The sequence below is a fragment of the Megascapheus bottae genome, chromosome 19, assembly GCF_031878675.1.
Source record: "Megascapheus bottae isolate mThoBot1 chromosome 19, mThoBot2.hap1, whole genome shotgun sequence".
NCBI classification, from domain to species: Eukaryota; Metazoa; Chordata; class Mammalia; order Rodentia; family Geomyidae; genus Megascapheus; species Megascapheus bottae.
The window spans coordinates 596,570-615,584 of NC_143527.1; the positions used below are offsets into that span (position 1 = coordinate 596,570).

The following is a 19,015-nucleotide window of genomic DNA, read 5'->3' on the forward strand; positions in this document are numbered from 1 at the left end:
GCACAGAGTGAGACCACAGGCAAGGGTTCTGATGTCTGTGCTGAGGGACCTGAGTACAGGTGGGCACCTCGGGCCAGCCAGGGCAGAAATCTTTCCTGTGTGCTGACAAGCTAACTGCATGTGTGTGAAATGTGGGTAGACAAAGGCCGAGCCTACCTTGCCTTCGATCCCAATCCCACAGTCGGCCGCCTGGATCATGCTCACATCATTTCCTCCGTCACCTGAGATGCACACCAGTTAGAATTTAAGAGGCCACCTTTCCACCACCATGGTTTATTTTCTACCACCGGGCTATTTAGAAAGCTGGCAGCAATGTACACACAATCTGTTTTAGAGATGAGACGCAGAGGGTGGCCCTTGCTAACATCCTAGTGTTGGTTCATCGGCGCTCTGGGTGGGTGCCGGCCTTGGGGCGACTGGGCAGGCTCAGCAGTGGCACAGGCTCTTCCCTCACCCCCAGGGAAGGCTGGATGGCTCACCAATGGCACAGGTACGCCTCCCAGTGTGCTGACGAAGCAGGGTCACGATGTGGGCTTTCTGGGTAGGTGAGCAGCGGCAGCACACCACGGCAGGGCACTGGCAAGCCAACTCCACAAACTCGTGCTCGTAGTACTTCAGGCAGACCTGGAAGGCAAGCCTCGTGACTACTATCACCGCACGGCTCTGGAGTCGAGCAGGGAGGACGGGGCCTGGCCTTTTCAAGGCTGGGTACCTGCATTTTCTTAGCATCACCAGGGACGCTCCCTGCCCTCTGCGGGACACCTAGTGGGTTCACAGCCACATGGGAGGAAGAGGTGGGGCTGGGGAGTGTGGAATGAGGAAACATGGTGGCGCTTGGCCCTGGAGGGAAAGCACGTACCGGGCAAAGAACAGCTCAGATAGAGGCTAGGTACAGGGTCAGGGCCCTGGGACTTCCTGAAAAGGATGCCACAACAGAAGATGCATCCTCTGGAATGAGTGCGCAGACCACTTCACAAAACGGGCTCACTAGACTAGGTTCTTAGAGTGACCTCACCACCTCTCTCAGCACCTGGTCTTATCTGTGACAGCTCCTAAGTCCCCACCCTGGATGGGAAAATCCAAACCCCAAAGCCCTACCTAAAGCCATGGACTCTAAGGGCTTCCCCAAGAACTCTGAGATTCCCTCCCCCCACAAATAGGGAGAGGCACCGTGCTGTCGATAGCAGGAGCGTGCTATTTCCCGCAGCGGTCAGCTCTGCAGCATCAGATGTCTACATTAGGATAGGGGTCTTTCCTTGGGGCTGTGTCACACCTCCAGCCATAGCTGGCACCCGAGGAGGGTCTGCCGCCGATGCTTATGTTCTCCCCCCCCCTTTTCCCCTCATGCCATGTTTACATAGTCCACCCCCCCCTCCCACCCCGGGATCTCCTCTCACACATTTGCTTTTACTTTCCCATTTACGTTGGTTTCTTTTTTGGGGGGGTGAAGGGAAGGGCGCAGTATTGTGGTTTTGTGCTCAGGCCCCATGCTCTTGTCTGGATTTTCTGCTCAAGGCTGCCACTCCACTACGATTTGAGCTACATCTCCACTTGCAGCGTTTTTACTGGTTAGTTGGAGATGAGTCTCTTGGGTTTGTCTTCTTGGCTTGCTTGATATTGAGATTCTCAGATCTCAGTTTCCTGAGAACTAGGATTACAAGCATGAGCCACCAGTGACTGTCTTAATTTGCAATTTTTATCCTCTATGACATATGTTTATTTTTTGCTAGTTACCTCAACTCTTTGAACAACCTGTCAGCTATAATATAGCAAAACAAACACCATTTATGCCGGGGCCAACCGGCAGCAAACCAGGGTTCGCAGATTGGGGTTCCTGAAATCGGGGGCAAGGACTAGGAAGAAAAAGAAGAGAGACAGACACACCGGGTCCGGGATGTCCGCAGTCCAGGCAAAGACTGCCGAGACTGCCGCGTTTATTTTCCACTCCCCCTTCTTCCCTCCTCCTCTCCCAGGGAACCTCCAGGTGTTACATTCATATGGTAATTCTCAGGTCATTTACATAGAATAGGGCCAGAAAGCAATAAGACAATAAAGCCATCGTCTGATGCAAGTCAAGGTAGTTTGATTCCACTCTGGCTCCCAACACATTTATTTATCACTGCACATCAATCCAATGCAATCATGACTCAAATCCACTGGGACAATGATAGCTGAGAACAGAGAAGGAATGCCCCCTTCTGCACAGCAGAAACTATCAGACTTTAGAAGAACCAAATTGTAGCCCTACAAACGATACTATTTGGAGACAAAGAATCCCAAAATATGAGACCCAAAGTCTTTAGCATGTGGTAGGGACAAGAGGAAAGGAAGTAGTAATTCTGCTAAGTATAAGTAAAACCAGGCTGGGAGTGTTGCCTAGTGGTAGAGAGCTTGCCTAGCATGCATGAAGCCCTGGGTTTGATTGGTTGGTACCACATACATAGAAAAAGCCAGAAGTGGTGCTGTGGCTCAAGTGGCAGAGTGCTAGCCTTGAACAAAATGCTCAAGGATAGTTCCTAGGTCCTGAGTTCAAGCCTCAGGACTAGTCAAAAAAAAATAAAAAGGCTCTCATTTAGCCAGGTGTGGTGGCTCACAGCTATAATCCTAGCTATTCAGGAGGCTGAGATCTAAGGATCCCAGTTCAAAGGCAGTCTGGGCACCAAAGTTCATGACGGTTAACTCCAATTAACCACCAGAAAACTGGAAGTGGCATTGTAACTCAAGTGGTAGAGCGCTAGCTTTGAACTGAAGAGCTCAAGGACAGCGCCTAGGCCCAGAGTTTAAACCTCCACAACTGACAAAAAAAAAAAAAGTTATATCAACTGAATGGTAGAGCAAGGAAGGTGCTTGTACCTGGGAAGAAGACACAGTATCTCACAGCCCTTTCTGGGGTGTGCTGTGGAGAGATAGGCGGTATAGGGTCTCACTCTCACATATTCTTCAATTACAAGTGGTAAGTTTCCCCATGGTAGTCTAGGCAGGTGCCCTCTGATGGACTGTCAAGTGTAGGGAGGTGCTGTCTGACTCACTGTCTGTACTCTGCCTTTTGCAATCTTATAGGTTTTGCTGAAGTACTGCTCACAAAGATCAGAGACTATAAAAATCATGGGAAGGAATTCTGGGCACTATGCAATCAGCCTTCTTTTATCTATTCAAAATACCAGATGAAATGCTCCATCCTCTGAGCTACATTGTGACTTTGTTACTAATTCTGAGGTAGTGAAGACGGCACTGACATCTTTACTCCTGAGTTGAGGCTGCCTAGACTTCCTGGCACGCAGCTCTGGGGAAGGTGGTGAAACGAGAGTTCTGAGATGATTAGGCTGGAGTGCCGGGCAGAAGCTGTGGATGGAGACACTCAGCAGCCCTGGTACCATCATCCCGGCTGGGTGTCCTAAGAATGCAGTTCCTCTGGACATTTTGCCTGAGATCTTTCAGTAGCCATACTGAGGCTCTGGCAGTCTCTGACCTCCAACCTGGTGTTTCCTGTGGTTCTTCCTAGAAGGAAGGACCTTCCATGCTCCCAGGTATCCTGAGAATCCCAAGGATAGGAACTGACTACAGAGATTCATTATTCCCTGCCCACAGCAACTCTCATACGCTTGCTGTGTGGAAACGAGTGTCGTGGTCTCAGCACTGGGGGGAGGGGGATCAGTGACCCAGAACCAGTACAGGCCCTGCAATCATTGAAATCTAAACAGGAGGGGAAGAGGGTCACTCAGACACGGCCCAGACACTTCCTCAGGCCTAACTGCTAGCACAATCACACATGCCAGTAGTAAGTGGAGAAACCTCCCAAGACAGCAGAGACAAGCCAGGCTACCTGATAAATAGGTTTCACTCAAGAACCACTGGCTGCTGCACATGAAGGCTTGCAGCTATGATCTAAACTGCACAGGAGATGGACTTCAGGATTATGATGTGAGGCCAGGCAGACCACAGTTAGTGAGAACCTGTTTCAACCAACAGAAGCTGGTGGTACACACTTGTCATGCCAGCTACCTGGAAAGTGTAGGAGAACTGTGGTTCATGCTGGCCTGGATATAAAGGAAAGGCTATATTTGAAAAAATAATTGAAAAAGGGTAGAGGGGGGCAGGGTTCATGACTTAAGTAGTGATATACCTGACTAGGGCAAGGCCCTGAATTCAAACCTTAGTATAATTAATTTAAAAAAAAGAAAAAGGAATTCTGGTCTTCTGGCACGGAAAGAGACAAGAAGACACACGCTCGCTCAGAGACAAGTCTTAGAAGATAGACGGACAGACATCTGCTGTGTTATGGACTGGCCTTACCTCAGGAGATAAGACACATGCTCAGTGGAGGACCAGCCCCACTTCAGGAGACAGACAGACGCAGGCAGGCAGGCAGGCAGGCAGGCAGGCAGGCAGGCAGGCATGCGCGTGCACACACACACACACACACGCACACGCACACGCACGCACACGTGCACACACGCACGCGCACCTTACCTCAGGAGACAGACATGCTCATTGGGCAACCAGCCTCATTCCAAGAGGGAGAAGAACATTTAGACAGACAGATGGACAGACAGACAGACCCTATACATGCAGTCTTGGCTGAAGCCAAGACTTACCTCCAAGGAGTCTCCAGATATGACCAGGGCACAATCGTGCTTCCTTCTAAATGCATTCAGCTCTAAATGGGCCTCTCCACGACTGGTTACCTTCATAAGAGGAAAAAGCATCACAAATTAAAATACCTTCTAAATTAGTTGCACAGACTAACAGGGTGTTATTTGAAGAATCATAGGGTATCCATGTGAAGAGAAGACCTATAGTAAGGTCCTTTCAAAGTTCTCCTCCAGTGCTCCTGTACCTCCGACATGCTGGGAAGCAGAAAACTCACAGAGTAAAATGGGATTCAGGTACCACGCACAAGAAATTTACAGAAAAGGGGCACTTGTGCACTTATGAACACTGTTGCACAGTTAGGGAAGGTTACTGCTGTTGCAAGTACATTCCCTTAAAGGAGAGCTAGATTGCCTTGGTGCTGATTGGGGTTCAAGGTCAACCTTGGCAGAAAAGTGAGACCCTCAACAGCTAGGCTGTCATCCCCAAGCTATGTAGGAGGCTGAGATGCAGGAAGTTGAGAAGTCAGTGGATGCAGGCCAGTAGGGTCAAAGAGTCTTTAAGACTCCATCTCCATGGAGGAGAACTAGACAGGGCAGCCCACACTTGTCACCCCAACAACTACAGGAAACCTGAGTACTGTAAGTACATGCCCTGGGAAAAAAGTGAGACCCTGTCCTACAAATACACACAAACAAAAAGCCAGAGGGTGTCAGGATCAGGACATGGCTAAGAGTCAAGTGCCAGTATAAGTGTGAGGCCCTAAGTTCAAACCCTAATACTGCCAAACAAACCATGAAGATATTTCTAGTGCAGGATAAGTGGGTCACCGGCTTCAAGCTTCTAGCTTCTGTGACCACAGATCCAGAGCATTCTACTTCATAAATCAGGCTGCCAGGGCCTGGGAGTTGAGTTCCTCTTAACACATGGGTTAGACTGATCTAAAAATCAGGATTTTAATTACATGTCCCTTCACAGCCCTTACATAGACTTGCTTCTGCCACATGCACATGGGCTCTACTTTTCCCACTGGTTTTGTTTGGTATCTGAAAGATAAAGCAGTTCCAGAGAGGATGACTGAGTTGTAATACTAAAAGGTCAGGAGACTGAAAATGTTACTTGTGTTAAAACGAAAACATGTCAAAAGCCCAAGAACTGGGTTTTGAAAATCTTTCAGTGGAGATTTTATAGGATATAAAAGAAATGCTATGGGAATTGAAATAAGTTAAAAATTTCATGTGGTTCAAATTAATTTCAGACTCATTTTTTAAATAGGAAGGTTTTATGGTGATTAATTTAATTTGTGGTGCTATAACTGAAAGTCATCAAAAACTGATCCGAAGTTTCATCAGAAGCATTAATAATTTAACTGCAAATAGTAGTCTTCAGGGCCTAATTTGTGATTCTGATGATTTAAAATAAATACATTTACATGGAAATGGTGTTGCGATAACCATTTCCGTAGGTACAAGTGCCTCCTTCCCACAGCACGGACATGCGGTGTCTGTTGCCCATCAATCAAGACTCAAAGAACTCTAGTCTGATCTAATATATACAGTAAGCACATGAATTTAGATCACTGCTCTCACTGTCGTTGCACTAGTTAAGGAAGATGGTTTAATTTTGAATGTCAACAGGTAAGAACCATGCTTGGGCTTCGTGCTTCATTCATCCTACAGGTGCAGCTAAGACAAGATGCATTCTTAAAAAAGAAGAGACGGAGCCAGGCACTATGGCTCACGCCTGTCATCCTAGCTGCTCAGGGAGCTGAGATCTGAGGATCAAGGTCCAAAGCCAGCCCCGGCACAAAAGTTCATGAGACTCTTATCTCCAATTAACCACCAGAAAACTGGAAGTGGCGCTGTGGATCAAGTAGTGGAGCGCTAGCCTTGAGCTGAAGAGCTGAGGGACAGTGCCCAGGTCCAGAGTCCAAGTCCCATGACCGACCCCCCAAAACTCCAAAAAAACAGTAGACATACCCGTAATCCCAGCTACTCAAGAGAAAGAGATTCGAAAGATCACCACTTTAGGCTAGTCCAGGAAAAAAGTTAGTAAGATCCCCATCTTAACTGACAAATCAGGCATGGCCGTTCAAGTCTATACCTCAAATTAGGGGAAGCCTATATTTGAGGTTCTAAGCCTAAGACTGGCCTCAGGTCAAAAGCATGGGACTCCCGTGATTGTAAATAGAGATTCTCTTCTTGAACACTTGTTTGTTAAACTTGTCATTTAAAATATGATGTAAAAATCGTTAAAAAATTCTTTAATAAAAAAATAATGAATAGACAAATTAAAACTAGGACATATAGACTGAAAAAGCAAAAGCAAAAAAAAAAAAAAAAGCATGGGACTCTATCTAAAAAGCAATAATGGGCTATGGCTATAGTTCAAGTGGTACAGAACTTGTCAAACAAGCATGAGATTCTGAGTTAAGACTCCAGCGCTGCCAAAAAAAACCCCTCCAAAAAACAAGTGCACATACATTTTTATAAGTTGAATAGAAAATGATTATAGCATACCTATTTAACAATAAGTAGTAATAATAATACTAATAAGTAAAAGCAAAATAGGGCCGGGAGTTTGGCCTAGTGGTTAAAGTGCTTGCCTACCATGCATGAAGACCCGGGTTCGATTCCTCGGTACCACATACATAGAAAAAAGCCGGAAGTGGTGCTGAGGCTCAAGTGGTAGAGCTCTAGCCTTGAGAAAGTCCAAGGACAGTGCTCAGGCCCTGAGCTCAAGCCCAGGACTGGCAAAAAAAAAAAAAAAAAAAAAAAAAAAAAAAAAGTAAAAGCAAAGTAATATTCACTTTATAGCTTGTTCAGTCTATAAAAGAGGTTTTAAAAATCACATTTAATGTAACTGAAACAATTACTTTAACATAGTCTTATATCTGAGTAAGAAAATTTCAGTACTTCTTTTAAAAACAGTATTTACTAATTAACAAATAGCTATATATACATAATTTCAACTACACTAATAGTTGTATGTACAAAAATCATACATTTTAATTTTGTAAGATGAAACATTTACAAAGTCCAAGTGATTAGAAACATACTTACTGGTCTGAAAACATGGATATCCTGTGTTCTTGACACCAGATGTGAACTTTTGGCAATGCAAGTAGCTGTCTCCAGTTTATCTCCTGTTAGCATCCATATCTATGAAAAGATTTACACTATGACCTTCACACTACAGTTGCACCATTCCCTGTGAAAGGGTCTACCTTTGAACAGACCCTCACATACCTACGCTCACCACAGGCAAATGATAAGTTGCCATCCACCCATAAATGGCAAACCATCAAATCACTCTTGAAAAGGAAGGAAATCCCAACAGACTGAAGACCATGAAGGCCAGTGATATCACCCAGACACAGAAAGACTGCCTAAGTCTACTTGGCCAAAGCTCAGGAAAGCCAGGATCAGCAAGTTGGTTTTTTTTTTTTTTTTTGTATTCATACCATGATAAAAAGTATCAGTACTGATTTATTTTGGGGAAAATGGGCAAGAGCAGAGTGGCATGTGGACACAGCAACTTAGAGCTGGGGCTCACGACTCACAGCTGGGCCCAGGGAGCTGTTGGGCCCATTCTAACACAGGTATCTGTAGATGCCACAAGGCAGTATATACACAGTCTTCTACCCAAATCACAGGTTTGGGCAGGCAGCACATAGAACAAGGAGAATCACAGAAACGTGCTGCATCTTGGCAGCATTACAGGAGGAAAATGGAGTTCCCATGTGCCCAAGGCCTATAGCTAAGCCAAAGTTATGTATATCAAATAAGGTTACCTGTATACTAAGTGAATATACATGCACATACACACGTTTATCCAGATACATACGTAAACCACAAACATTTAGTATATAGTAAGCTATATATAATAGCAAAACTTTTCCAGTAATATTCCCACTATCACTTGACTTAGACCCCTTCCCTGCGGTACAGAAAGATTCCCCTTGGGAACGGGAGACAGAAGAGCTCGGCCACACGGGTTTTCTCTCGGGCAAAGCCAGTTGTGTTGGAGCATTACCACGCTCTACATGATGCGACATGACTACAGCGAAGCCAGCCAGCACTGCCACTGCGGAGCAACCTAATGCAGGTGGGATCTGGTTCTCAGTCGAGAGCCTCGTCTGTGGTCAGCTCTGTGAGGTACGCAGGTGAGGTCTAGTCCTTCAGACGAAGTCTGATGCTGCTCAATACTCAATCACTGTCAACATCTTCAGCTTCATACCAGCACCTTGACTACCTTAACACCTAACGTTTGTCTTCTGCCCAGAGAACAAGGTGAATCCACATGCATAGGACTCAGCAGTGAATGAAACCCAAAGCCCACACGAGGCTGGGTCCTCCTACTCTACCCTCACTGAAAGCACACAGCTACGAGAGTCACAGGACTGCTACAGGAAAATGTTCACATTCCATTTTGATGGAGATTGAGAGAAAAGAAAGAACACGTGGCTGAACCACAGTCTGTGCACACCAGCCAGGGGCCTCTAGGCCTCAGGTCTCTCCTTAGGGACTGCAGGTGTCCTGGGAGGACTAGAGCCACGTTCTGCTTCAGAAAGATGATTCTGTCTTGAGTGGACAGGGTCAAGGGGTGAGCAAGGAAGGCAGAAAGAGTCTGAAGGAGGGCCACAGGATACCTTTGGAGGTGCACTAGCAAAGATGGTGAGGAAGGAGGGAAGGAGGGTGCAGCTTCACTTACAAAGCTCTGTTCAGCTTATCATCTTATAGGAGTGTCAAAAAATCATGTGGTTTGCAGTTTTGAGGGTCAGGCACATGCCATACCTTGATTCCAGCATTCCGCAGCATCTCCAATGTGGGTCTTACATCGGCCTGCAGCTGGTCCTCCACCCCGGTGAGGCAAAGCAGCTCCATCTCCCTCTCCAGGCTTTCTACCACTGCAGCCACCTTCAGTGTCCGATCGTGGATGCTCAGTTTGGCTTGACTGTATCGGCTCTGAAGGGAGAGGAGATGCAGCCAAGTCTATGTCAGCTCTGGGACAGAGGGATGTGCTGTGCATGTGCTCTGTGGGGTGCTTACAATCATTTATTGGGTGGCAATTCACAATGCAGCATGGACATCACTACATCTGAAATTCTGTAATGCTCCAAAGTTAGGTCCACTGGCACAAAGCTCTAAAAGTATTACACTTTGGGGCATTTTAGATCCTGGATTTTTGGGTTAGGAGAGCTAGATAGCAGAAAAGTGTGAACCACTTCTGTTGCAAGTGTGTTGAAGAGGCTTCTATGCACACCATCCACTCTCAGACTAGAGTGGGTGGGCAGGGCAAAGTGACAAAAGGACACACTTCCCTATGGGAAGGGGGGTTTTGAGAATAGCTGTCAGAAGCTGCTTACCTCAAAGTCTTGATACTGCTCCTCTGTTAGCGTCCTTTTGGCCACCACAAGGGTCCGCAGCCCCTCCCGGGCCATGTTCCCACACTGGAAGAGGAGGGGGTCCAAGTCACTTCACTCCCCCCAGCGGAGGGAGGAGACATCGCTGGAGCTCCACGTACTGTCCTGCCCTCATCTCCCTGCGCCCTGCAAGCAGCAGACTGTACAACACAGCCGCATGCCACCTCTCCTCAAGGAGGAGCCCCAGCACAGAAGGGACTGCGCGTGAACATGTGAAGCAACGGCACGCTCTAGACACTACGTGGGAAATGAACTATACAACTGTGGCCGGGGGGCGGGGGAGGAGGGGGACAGGGAGGGAGGAGCAGGAGGGAAAAACAATCTGACATCTATCTGTTGCAAGACATTTATTGATTTGACCTCATAAAGATAAATAAATTAAACAAGTATTTTATAATTAATTGCATGTCGTTATGGCCAAAAGTAATTTTTATGGCATTTCACTAGGTCTTCAGGGAGTTTAATTTATTCATGTCTCTGATTAATTCAAAATGCCCTGGGGGGTATTGATTCATATTACCAACATCATCCTGAACATGGGGTGTGGCCACAACTCGGACAGGTCATCTCTGAGGTCTAAGGGTGGGACCAGAGTTCAGAGCACCAGTAGTAACATGGGCACAGGAAACAAGGCCATATTTATAATTATACCTGACTTCAGTTTTATTCTGAAGTTTAACTATTGACACAAAACTCAACCATAAATAACCGAATCTCATGAGGCTAAATAGAAATCACATTAGTTTAGGGAGAATTTAATATAGAGATTGCTTGTAGTTGTACCACATTTCTAGATTTTAACAGAAAAAATTAGCATTAGATTAACATTTGAATCAAAATCTGAAAAATGTTTTCACATGGATCTAGAACACCAATATGAAACTGAATCATAACTTTGATTATGCATACAGTTTTACTTTAGAATTCTCTAGTGAATGATGGATAATGCTACTTCAGTATTAATACTCTGTAAGGGCCTAATTGTATACAAATATACACATTCAGCCATGAAATGAAAATGGCAGTTATTTCTGTAGGAAGCAAACTGTTTATAATTAACTAAAACTTCCTGCTTTATGAAAAGTACTACTAAGTACTTAGCATAATTTAGTGGAAAATAATGTTCCCGCTAACCTCTCAGTTTCTGATATTAAATTTCAATAACTTAATTTACTCCACTGATACCAGTGTACACAAATGGGAGAAAGATGCTACTGTTGTGTCACAATGTTGAGAAAATTCACTTACCTCCTCCTCCAGCCAATCATTGTACTGGACAATGGTGGACATAGCAACATCAGCACCTTTCATATAAAAAGTGATTTCTCCTGTGGATTCATCCTGTGGTAAAGGGAAAATAAACACCGGGTCCATTTGGCTGCATCATTCCTTAAAAGCAATTGCTGGTCTAATAGAAAAGGAACTGGAAAAAGCTTCTTGGGGAATGGATTCCACTGCCTAACTTGCATTATTTTTCTTTGTGAATGGTGCAATAAGAACCAAGATCAGTATACTTCTATGCTTTATGTGTGTTGGCTGGTCCTGGGGTGCTATCCCTAAGACTTTTTTTACTCAAGGCCAGTGCTCTAACCCCTGCCATAGCTCCACTTCTGGCATTTGTGTTCAGCTGGAGATAAGAGTCTCATGGACTTTCCTGCCTAGACTGGCTTCAAATTGCAAACCTTAATCTCAGCCTCCCGAGCAGGTAGATTATAGGCATGAGTCACCAGCACCTGGCAAAGTTTTGAAATACAATTAATGAACAAAATGACCTTCAGTATAAGTATACATTTTCTTAATTTTTCTGTTTGGTATAAGGTCTCATTATTAAGAAAACTTCCAAGGGAGAATTTTAGTATAAGCTAAGAAAAGCTTAATAGAGGTATGTGCTTAGTAACTTCACGGTCATACGTTAGTATTAAATTAAGGATATTTTTACTGAAGATAAAACAAAAAAAACATTGGTTGATTTAAAAGAAAACCTTTCACGTATTTGACTTAGTACTCTTAGGAGTGTAATTTTAAATCACCAGACACTTTGTGTCATTATAGCCACCCGACTGTCATGGTTTATCAAATATTAGTTTTCACTTTTATTTAAAATCTCTCTCTCTGATATATATTCACCCCCCCCCCATATACGGCACTGTGACCGGCTTGTAGAGGATACTTAAGGTAACCCTCGGTGGAGGAGGCGTCTGCCCCATGTGAAAAGGCCAGGAAGGACTGGCGGGCAGAGGGGTGGAGGAGCCTACCCTGACAATGATGCCCATCCGCTTGCCCTCAGACGTGAAGGGGAACACCTGCAGGATGTAGTAGGTCAGGATGTGGCCCCCAGGTGTCTTCAGCTGCACAGAGGTGAGGTCCCTGTTGATCAGAGTGAGCCCGACGCTCTCAGTCCAGCGAACCAACGCCACCTGAGGAGACCACAGTGTATGAGGACCGACACAGCACACTGACCCACAGAGAACTCATCCAGATATGACGGACCCAGAAGAATAGTCTTAAGAACTTCTCATTTCACATAAGTACTTCGTAATGACATTGTCATACATGAGCTCTGTTTAAAACAGACCGTTATAAAGAGCTACTGTTGCTATTCCCCAGAACCAGAAGGCTTAACCCCAGGACAGGAGCAGATACTAACCATACCAACAAGCCCACCATCATCAGATTCTACACCAGGATTCCACAGGTTCTGTCAAAGGGTCAACAGTTTAATTCTGTTATCCTGACTTTTTTCTCACATAAGAGATAAATTAGTCCTTGACTAATTGACATTACATTAATGTACCTAACACAAAAAGCTGCATAAAGGGGACAAAATAGCAAAACATACAGCTGTTCTGGGCTCTGAGCCCTGAGCTGTGAGTCCAGCGGTCAGCTACTTGATGTCTCATATTGACTGTGCCAACGTTTGCTATTCCTCTTCTGTAAAGTGGAAAACACACTTGAAAGCTGTTTAAAGGCTGAGATGAGTTGAGCCAATTTCCTAGTACATATATGGATACTCACTGAATTGGAAAATGCACTCAATAAGCTGGAATATGAAATTTAAGGAGATAGAATGAGTATCAAGCAAAAATAAATCCAAGGTCTTGACCTTCTATACTGCATTCCAACTAGGCCAGACCACATCTGGTATGCTACTGTCGACTTTGCTGCAATTTAAGAGTACACTATTCTAGAAGACAGCCAGACTCTGACTCATAAACTTCAGGATCTTCATTCTCATATGTAATTGTCACATTTCCATTTTATGAAAAACAAATGAATCTTTGGGCTTTTGTTCAATTTTGATGGTCTTTGAAAGATGTCTTGCCTTCTTCTTAGAATGAAACATATAAACAGGAACAGATGGAATGCCTTACGCTTATCAAAAATGGAGAGAAACTGAAGCGTAGAAACTTCGTATTTGTGCTGTTGTTTTGTGAGAAGAACCATGAAGGGAAGGGATGTGTGGGACTCAACTGGCAGTGCAGGAGGATGTGTCTCTGAGAATATGAAGATGGCTGCATGCTTTCCAAATTTTAAGGTTGCTATCCTCCCAGCCCGGGTGTTCTGGTGATTGCTAGGACTGTGTGCTACATGCTTAACGATGTGTTACGGAGGAGCTGGAATTAGAACTCTTACTCCAGGTCTCCAGGGCATTGTAAGAGACTAATGCACTCCAAGCCTAAAATCATCTACCAGGGATCCAGTACTGTAATTTAGAGTGAGCTACATGCTCCAAATTACAGTACTGACGTGGATGTCAGCAGAGCTGGTCTCTGTCTGGAGGGAGCAGAACACATTCCTGCCACTTCCAATCCAAGACCAAAGTGAAACTTGCCATGGTTTATCCCAATTCAACTTCTTTATAAGCTGCAAATGATCCAATACTCCAAGGTTAATTTTCAATTTACATGGTGAAAGGTTACTATTACATTGTGACCTGTAAATTGCATCTTTCTGCAAATACCCTATCATCTCCTGGTGCCCGCTGCAGTCAGGACGGAGGCTTTCTATATTTGGTGACTCACATCTGTTTATTATTTAGCTTATGCTTGGTTTCACAATCCTTTATAGTGTTAGCAGCTTATAACAAAAATCAGTTTAGCTTCTTACACCCAATCCAGTGTCCCATCCAGTTATTTTTCACCCCTTCCAGTTGTAAGGCTTAAACTCAGGGTCTGGGTGCTGTCCCTGAGCTTTTTTTGCTCTAGGCTAGCACTCTACTACTTTTGAGCCACAGTGCTATTTCCAGTGTTCTAAGGCTTTCTTGCCGTGATACCTTTCACCGTCCTCAGATCTCCTGAGTAGCTAGGATTACAGGCTTGAACCAATGCCCAACTATCACCCAACTGTTTTACTCCACAATCATCGTGAGGGTTCTCTCTATAGTCAAAGTAATGGTCAAAGTTTTCAAAAGACAGATGACTGAATTACTGTCCAGAGGTAACTTGCGTAGTGTTGGGCAGCCTTCTGTCTGCCTTGGATTTCTTTAGCACCTTTACCGTACCTGCTGTGAATTCCTTCCTATCCCATGGTCTGGGATGGAGGTACTGGGGTCTGAGTAGAGGAGGAGACCCCTCAGAGATTTTTTTCTGATAATCTGAATGTATTTGTACTATTCTTTTAGAAGGCTCCTAGAAGTAACATATTTAGTAACAGTAAATAGAGCGATGAAAGCATTGATAGTCTGATTCTATTTTCTCCAAGAAATTCAGGCAATTAAGTATACATATATGTACACGTACGTACACACACACACACACACACACACACACACACACACACACACTCTTTCAGGGCTAGTGATGTAACTCAGTAGTACAATGTATGCCTAATGTGTCCAAGACCTTCATTAAACTTTTTCTTAGATAATAAAAATAATAAGATACATACTTTCTAAAACATGTCAGCCCCTGAGAAAAGAAGCCAGCATCATTACCAAACAGATGACGGGTCTTCCAATGATGTGTGTAGTCAATAGGGAGATTGGGCATCCATCAGGACCCCACACAGGTCCAGGAAAGCCGAGTTGCACTGCACAGCCCCAGTTTGGCCTCAGGGCCACTATGCAGGGCAGAAAGCAGGACAATGAAGATCAAGAGCAGCCAGGGTGCACTCTCATGTGCAGTAGCCAGAGGAAGTGGAGTGAGACAACACTCAGGTAAATCAGAAAAGCTCTGGTTTCCAGTGCTTTTAAGGCAGAAGGCTGAGTAGAATTCTCAAGAGATGAGCAGAAGAGTCAGTGGGGAGTGTTTTCAGCATGACCTGGGGTGGAGATTTTTGAATGCTGGATACACTGGATACTTGCTCCCTTGCAAGTTGCTATTTGCCTCAAAGCCATTTATTCAAATGCAATATTTACATCATCTGAAAGAAGTAGAGCTGTGTATACAAAATTAAATCACGGGCTGCTGCTGTGGGTAGGGCTTGTACATATGGAACAGTGATGACACTGACTTTAGGGCTCCAATGCAGATTCACCTACATGGAGCATCACCTGTGTATATCAGATCCACAATCAGCTTAACAGTAATTCAAGCCCAATTTCTAGCAACAAGTAAAGTTGACGAACTGCCCAAACACTTTAGATAAATTTTTTAAAATCTTTCTATGCTGTCTACACATGAGAACAGCAGAGGACAGTGATGAAGGCAAGGCAGAAGGGTAACAGTGCCTGACTTTTCAAGCTTGAGGGCTGTGGATTTTCATTAAGTCACACTGTTCTATTTTTAAGCTTAATGGAATTCCTTGTGAATCCAGGAAGTTCCTGCCTATGCCAATGAGTGCTGGTGTTTCCCCTTTCTTAATGCACATTTAAATTCACCTATAGAGAAGAATGTTTTCATACCCTAAACACTTTTGGAGGCAAAGCTTTCACATCTTGAAAAAAGATCTCAACACTTCATAGTGCTAAGGAAGGTCTGTGTCTAGTCTCATTTTCTAGTCTCGGAGTTAATTGCCAACTCTCCTGTGCGTCTACCAGCAGTGATGCTTCCTATGGTGAAAAGACAAGATGGTGAAGACTACTCTAGGAAAAATCATCTACCAGGTCTGAGCTAAACAGGAGCTTAGGACCCTGACTCCTGCCCATGTATCATATGGCTGGCTGGGAGAGAGCCTGTACTACAGCCACCAAAGGTGAGAAGTTAAGAGACCACAACACTAGTAACTCCATCTAGTTCTACCAGCAAAATGTCACTGAATAGTCACAATGAGATCCATATCATCTACTACATGTGATGACTCTGATGTCCTTCATTAGGACATATACTAAACATGGAACTAAATGCCAAATTTTACAGAGAAAACCACTTAAGCCATTACTGTACAATAACTGTGAAAAAAGGACAAAGCGCTTTGGAAACTCTCATCATTTACTTGGCAGTACGGTCAATAAGTACTATTGATGTCATAATATCGAATGTTGGCAAATCCCCATTTTAAGTCTTAGGTTTCCGTGCATGCAAAGTCTTGCTTCCTTTTCAATTGGTAAGGCTGTTATTTTCTCCTTCCTTTACTTGTTTCACTTGCTAGAAGATCATGTTAACTTCAACTTTTCATAGATGCTTAAGCAAAAGTTCCTTCTCATTTCTAGTGCATTGACAAAAAAAAACCCCTGGGGGGCTGAGATGTAGCTCAGTGGCAAAGCGCTTGCCTAGCAAGTGCAATGTCCTAGGTTCAATCCCCAATACTAAAAGAAAAAAAAAATACAGTTAAAAAAACAACAACAACAACAACCTGGGAAGGGCTGGGAGTGTGGCCTATTGATAGAGTACTTGTGTAGCATGCACGAAGACCTGGGTTTGATTCATACATAGAAAAAGCTGGAAGTGGTGCTGTGGCTCAAGTGGTAGAGTGTTAGTTAGCCTTAAGAAAGCTCAAGGGCAGTATCCAGGTCTTGAGTTCAAGGACTGGAAAAAATAACCACCACCACCACCACCACCACCCCTGGGAATAAATGTCTGACTTTCAATTGTCGCCACTCAATCTGAAGGCATTTCCTCTTTGTGGAGTCCTGGTCACTGTGGAGCTCCTTTGCTTGCTTTGGTTAAGGACCATTGGGTTATGTTTGTATTTGTGATGGTCCTGGGGCTTGAAATCAGAGACTGGGCACTGTCATCAAGCTTTTATGGTTAAGACTAACAGTGCTCTACCACTTTGAACCTATACTTCTAGCCTTTTTTCTGGTTGACTAGAGAGATAAGGGTCTCACTCTGCTGTCTGCCTGGCTGGCTTTGAGCCACATTCCCCAGATCTCAACCTTCTGAATAGCTTAGATAACAGGTGTGAGCTACAGGAGCAAGGGGCTCTTTTTCTTTTTCCTTTCCCTTTGTTCCCTCCCTCCCTATCTCCAATAGGTCACTTAGCAACCACTAAGTAGCTATTCTGTCATAAATACTCCATTTGTAGTTTCACACTTTTCCATGCTGTGTAACAATGTAGGAAAGTACATCCCAGAGTTATTTTTTACAGGGGGCGGGGAAATAAGATCCAGAAAAAGATGATTACTTTTTCCCTGTAATTTCATTATCTATAAATTTCTGTTACTACCATTCTTAAAAAGCTGACAGCCTTGTAGAATTAGCAATTCTACCATACAGCTGCCAATTCTACCCTAAAGTTACATTTTTTTTTTTACCACATACTTTACAAATCATAACCCAGTCAATGACATTTCGTAATTTTGGATTGTGATTATTACAACCATTATTATAATTTAATAGAATTATTAACTTAAAATGCAATTTGATCATCTGGAAAAACTGCTAATCAATATTCACAGACAGGCGATGTAGTATTTATTCCCTATTGGTCTTGAAGGTCACAGAGTGAAGGATTCATGTCATGACAATGATTTGCTCCTCACAAATATATTGACAAAACCTCACTATTAGTCTTGCTTCAACAGAAACACACAATACAATGAATTAAAAAATAAAGCACACAAAATCATGGTAGAAGAGGAGAATATCATCAAAGAATACTGTATGCACATAAGGAAATATCACAATAAAACTCTAAGATATGCTAATAAAAGATATAGCATACTACTACCACAATGCATGTCTGTAAATATGAAAACAGTGCTGTTGAAGATGTAACACTCTTCTGTTTTTGAAAAATCCCTTTGTGGTTTGTCATTAAATCTGGTTGAATAAGGCAGTACTAGTTAATATAGAACTTATTGATAAGAAAATAGCCAAAGAGAGGGGAGAGAGTGCTACTAATAAATAACTAGTTTATGGGAGTAAACAGTCATTAATAATAATGGACAATCAATCTTTTTGAATCACAAGTAGCAGAGGTCATCCTTTGTCTCGATCATCTGCACTGATGACTTCTGTATTCTGAGGTTGCGAGTTTATGTTCTTTTATGATTGTTCATCATTTAAATTTAGTATGTGCCTTTTGTAACTGCACTAGACTTGTACTTAAAACAATGAAAAAGAGTGGCTTTTAAATCTGTGAAAGAATTTCCAGAGGATAGTTAATATTTGCTCATGTGGCATTTACTATGCTGATCTTGTAGAGATAAACTGACATGGTAGCAGAACTTTCTACTCTCTTAGTGAAAATGAAATATTGATCACTTATCATAAGACACAATGACCAGGGCATAAGTAGACTCTACTTCATGAATACAAAATCAGTGATTTTATACTTTGACATCACCACCACCAATTTCTATATCTTCAAGTATCCCAAATGCAGCACTGAAAAAGGGGTACTGGAAGTATTTACTGCTTATATCTCACAGGACTCTAAAACATTCTAAATTAATTCCCTCAGACTTCCATTACCTGTATAATAAAACTCAGTGGTGCACACGTATAGGTAAAATAAAAGATCCATTCACTTTGAAGAAAAAGAATATCAAATCAAAGCAGCTTATATGAGGAAGAACAGCAATTTTGATATTAGATACTCAAAAAGCAGGGTACTCCAGTTAGCAAATTACAATCTTCCTCAGAATAGATGATACAGGCACTTCAAACCGATGGAGGT

At 43.5% G+C, this 19,015-nt stretch overlaps 1 protein-coding gene across 1 annotated transcript in view; it reads right to left on the bottom strand.

The window, feature by feature from the left end:
* The window catches only part of Atp9b (ATPase phospholipid transporting 9B), a 144,751-nt gene that overhangs the window by 13,739 nt on the left and 111,997 nt on the right, over positions 1 to 19,015 (bottom strand). The window contains exons 16-23 of the mRNA XM_090352949.1: positions 12,271 to 12,432; positions 11,264 to 11,356; positions 9,959 to 10,042; positions 9,387 to 9,557; positions 7,653 to 7,751; positions 4,596 to 4,685; positions 480 to 624; positions 157 to 221 (exon numbers count right to left, since the gene is read on the bottom strand). Of these exons, the coding sequence (XP_090209075.1) occupies positions 157 to 221; positions 480 to 624; positions 4,596 to 4,685; positions 7,653 to 7,751; positions 9,387 to 9,557; positions 9,959 to 10,042; positions 11,264 to 11,356; positions 12,271 to 12,432 (909 nt within the window). The remainder of the gene's footprint in view (positions 1 to 156; positions 222 to 479; positions 625 to 4,595; positions 4,686 to 7,652; positions 7,752 to 9,386; positions 9,558 to 9,958; positions 10,043 to 11,263; positions 11,357 to 12,270; positions 12,433 to 19,015) is intronic.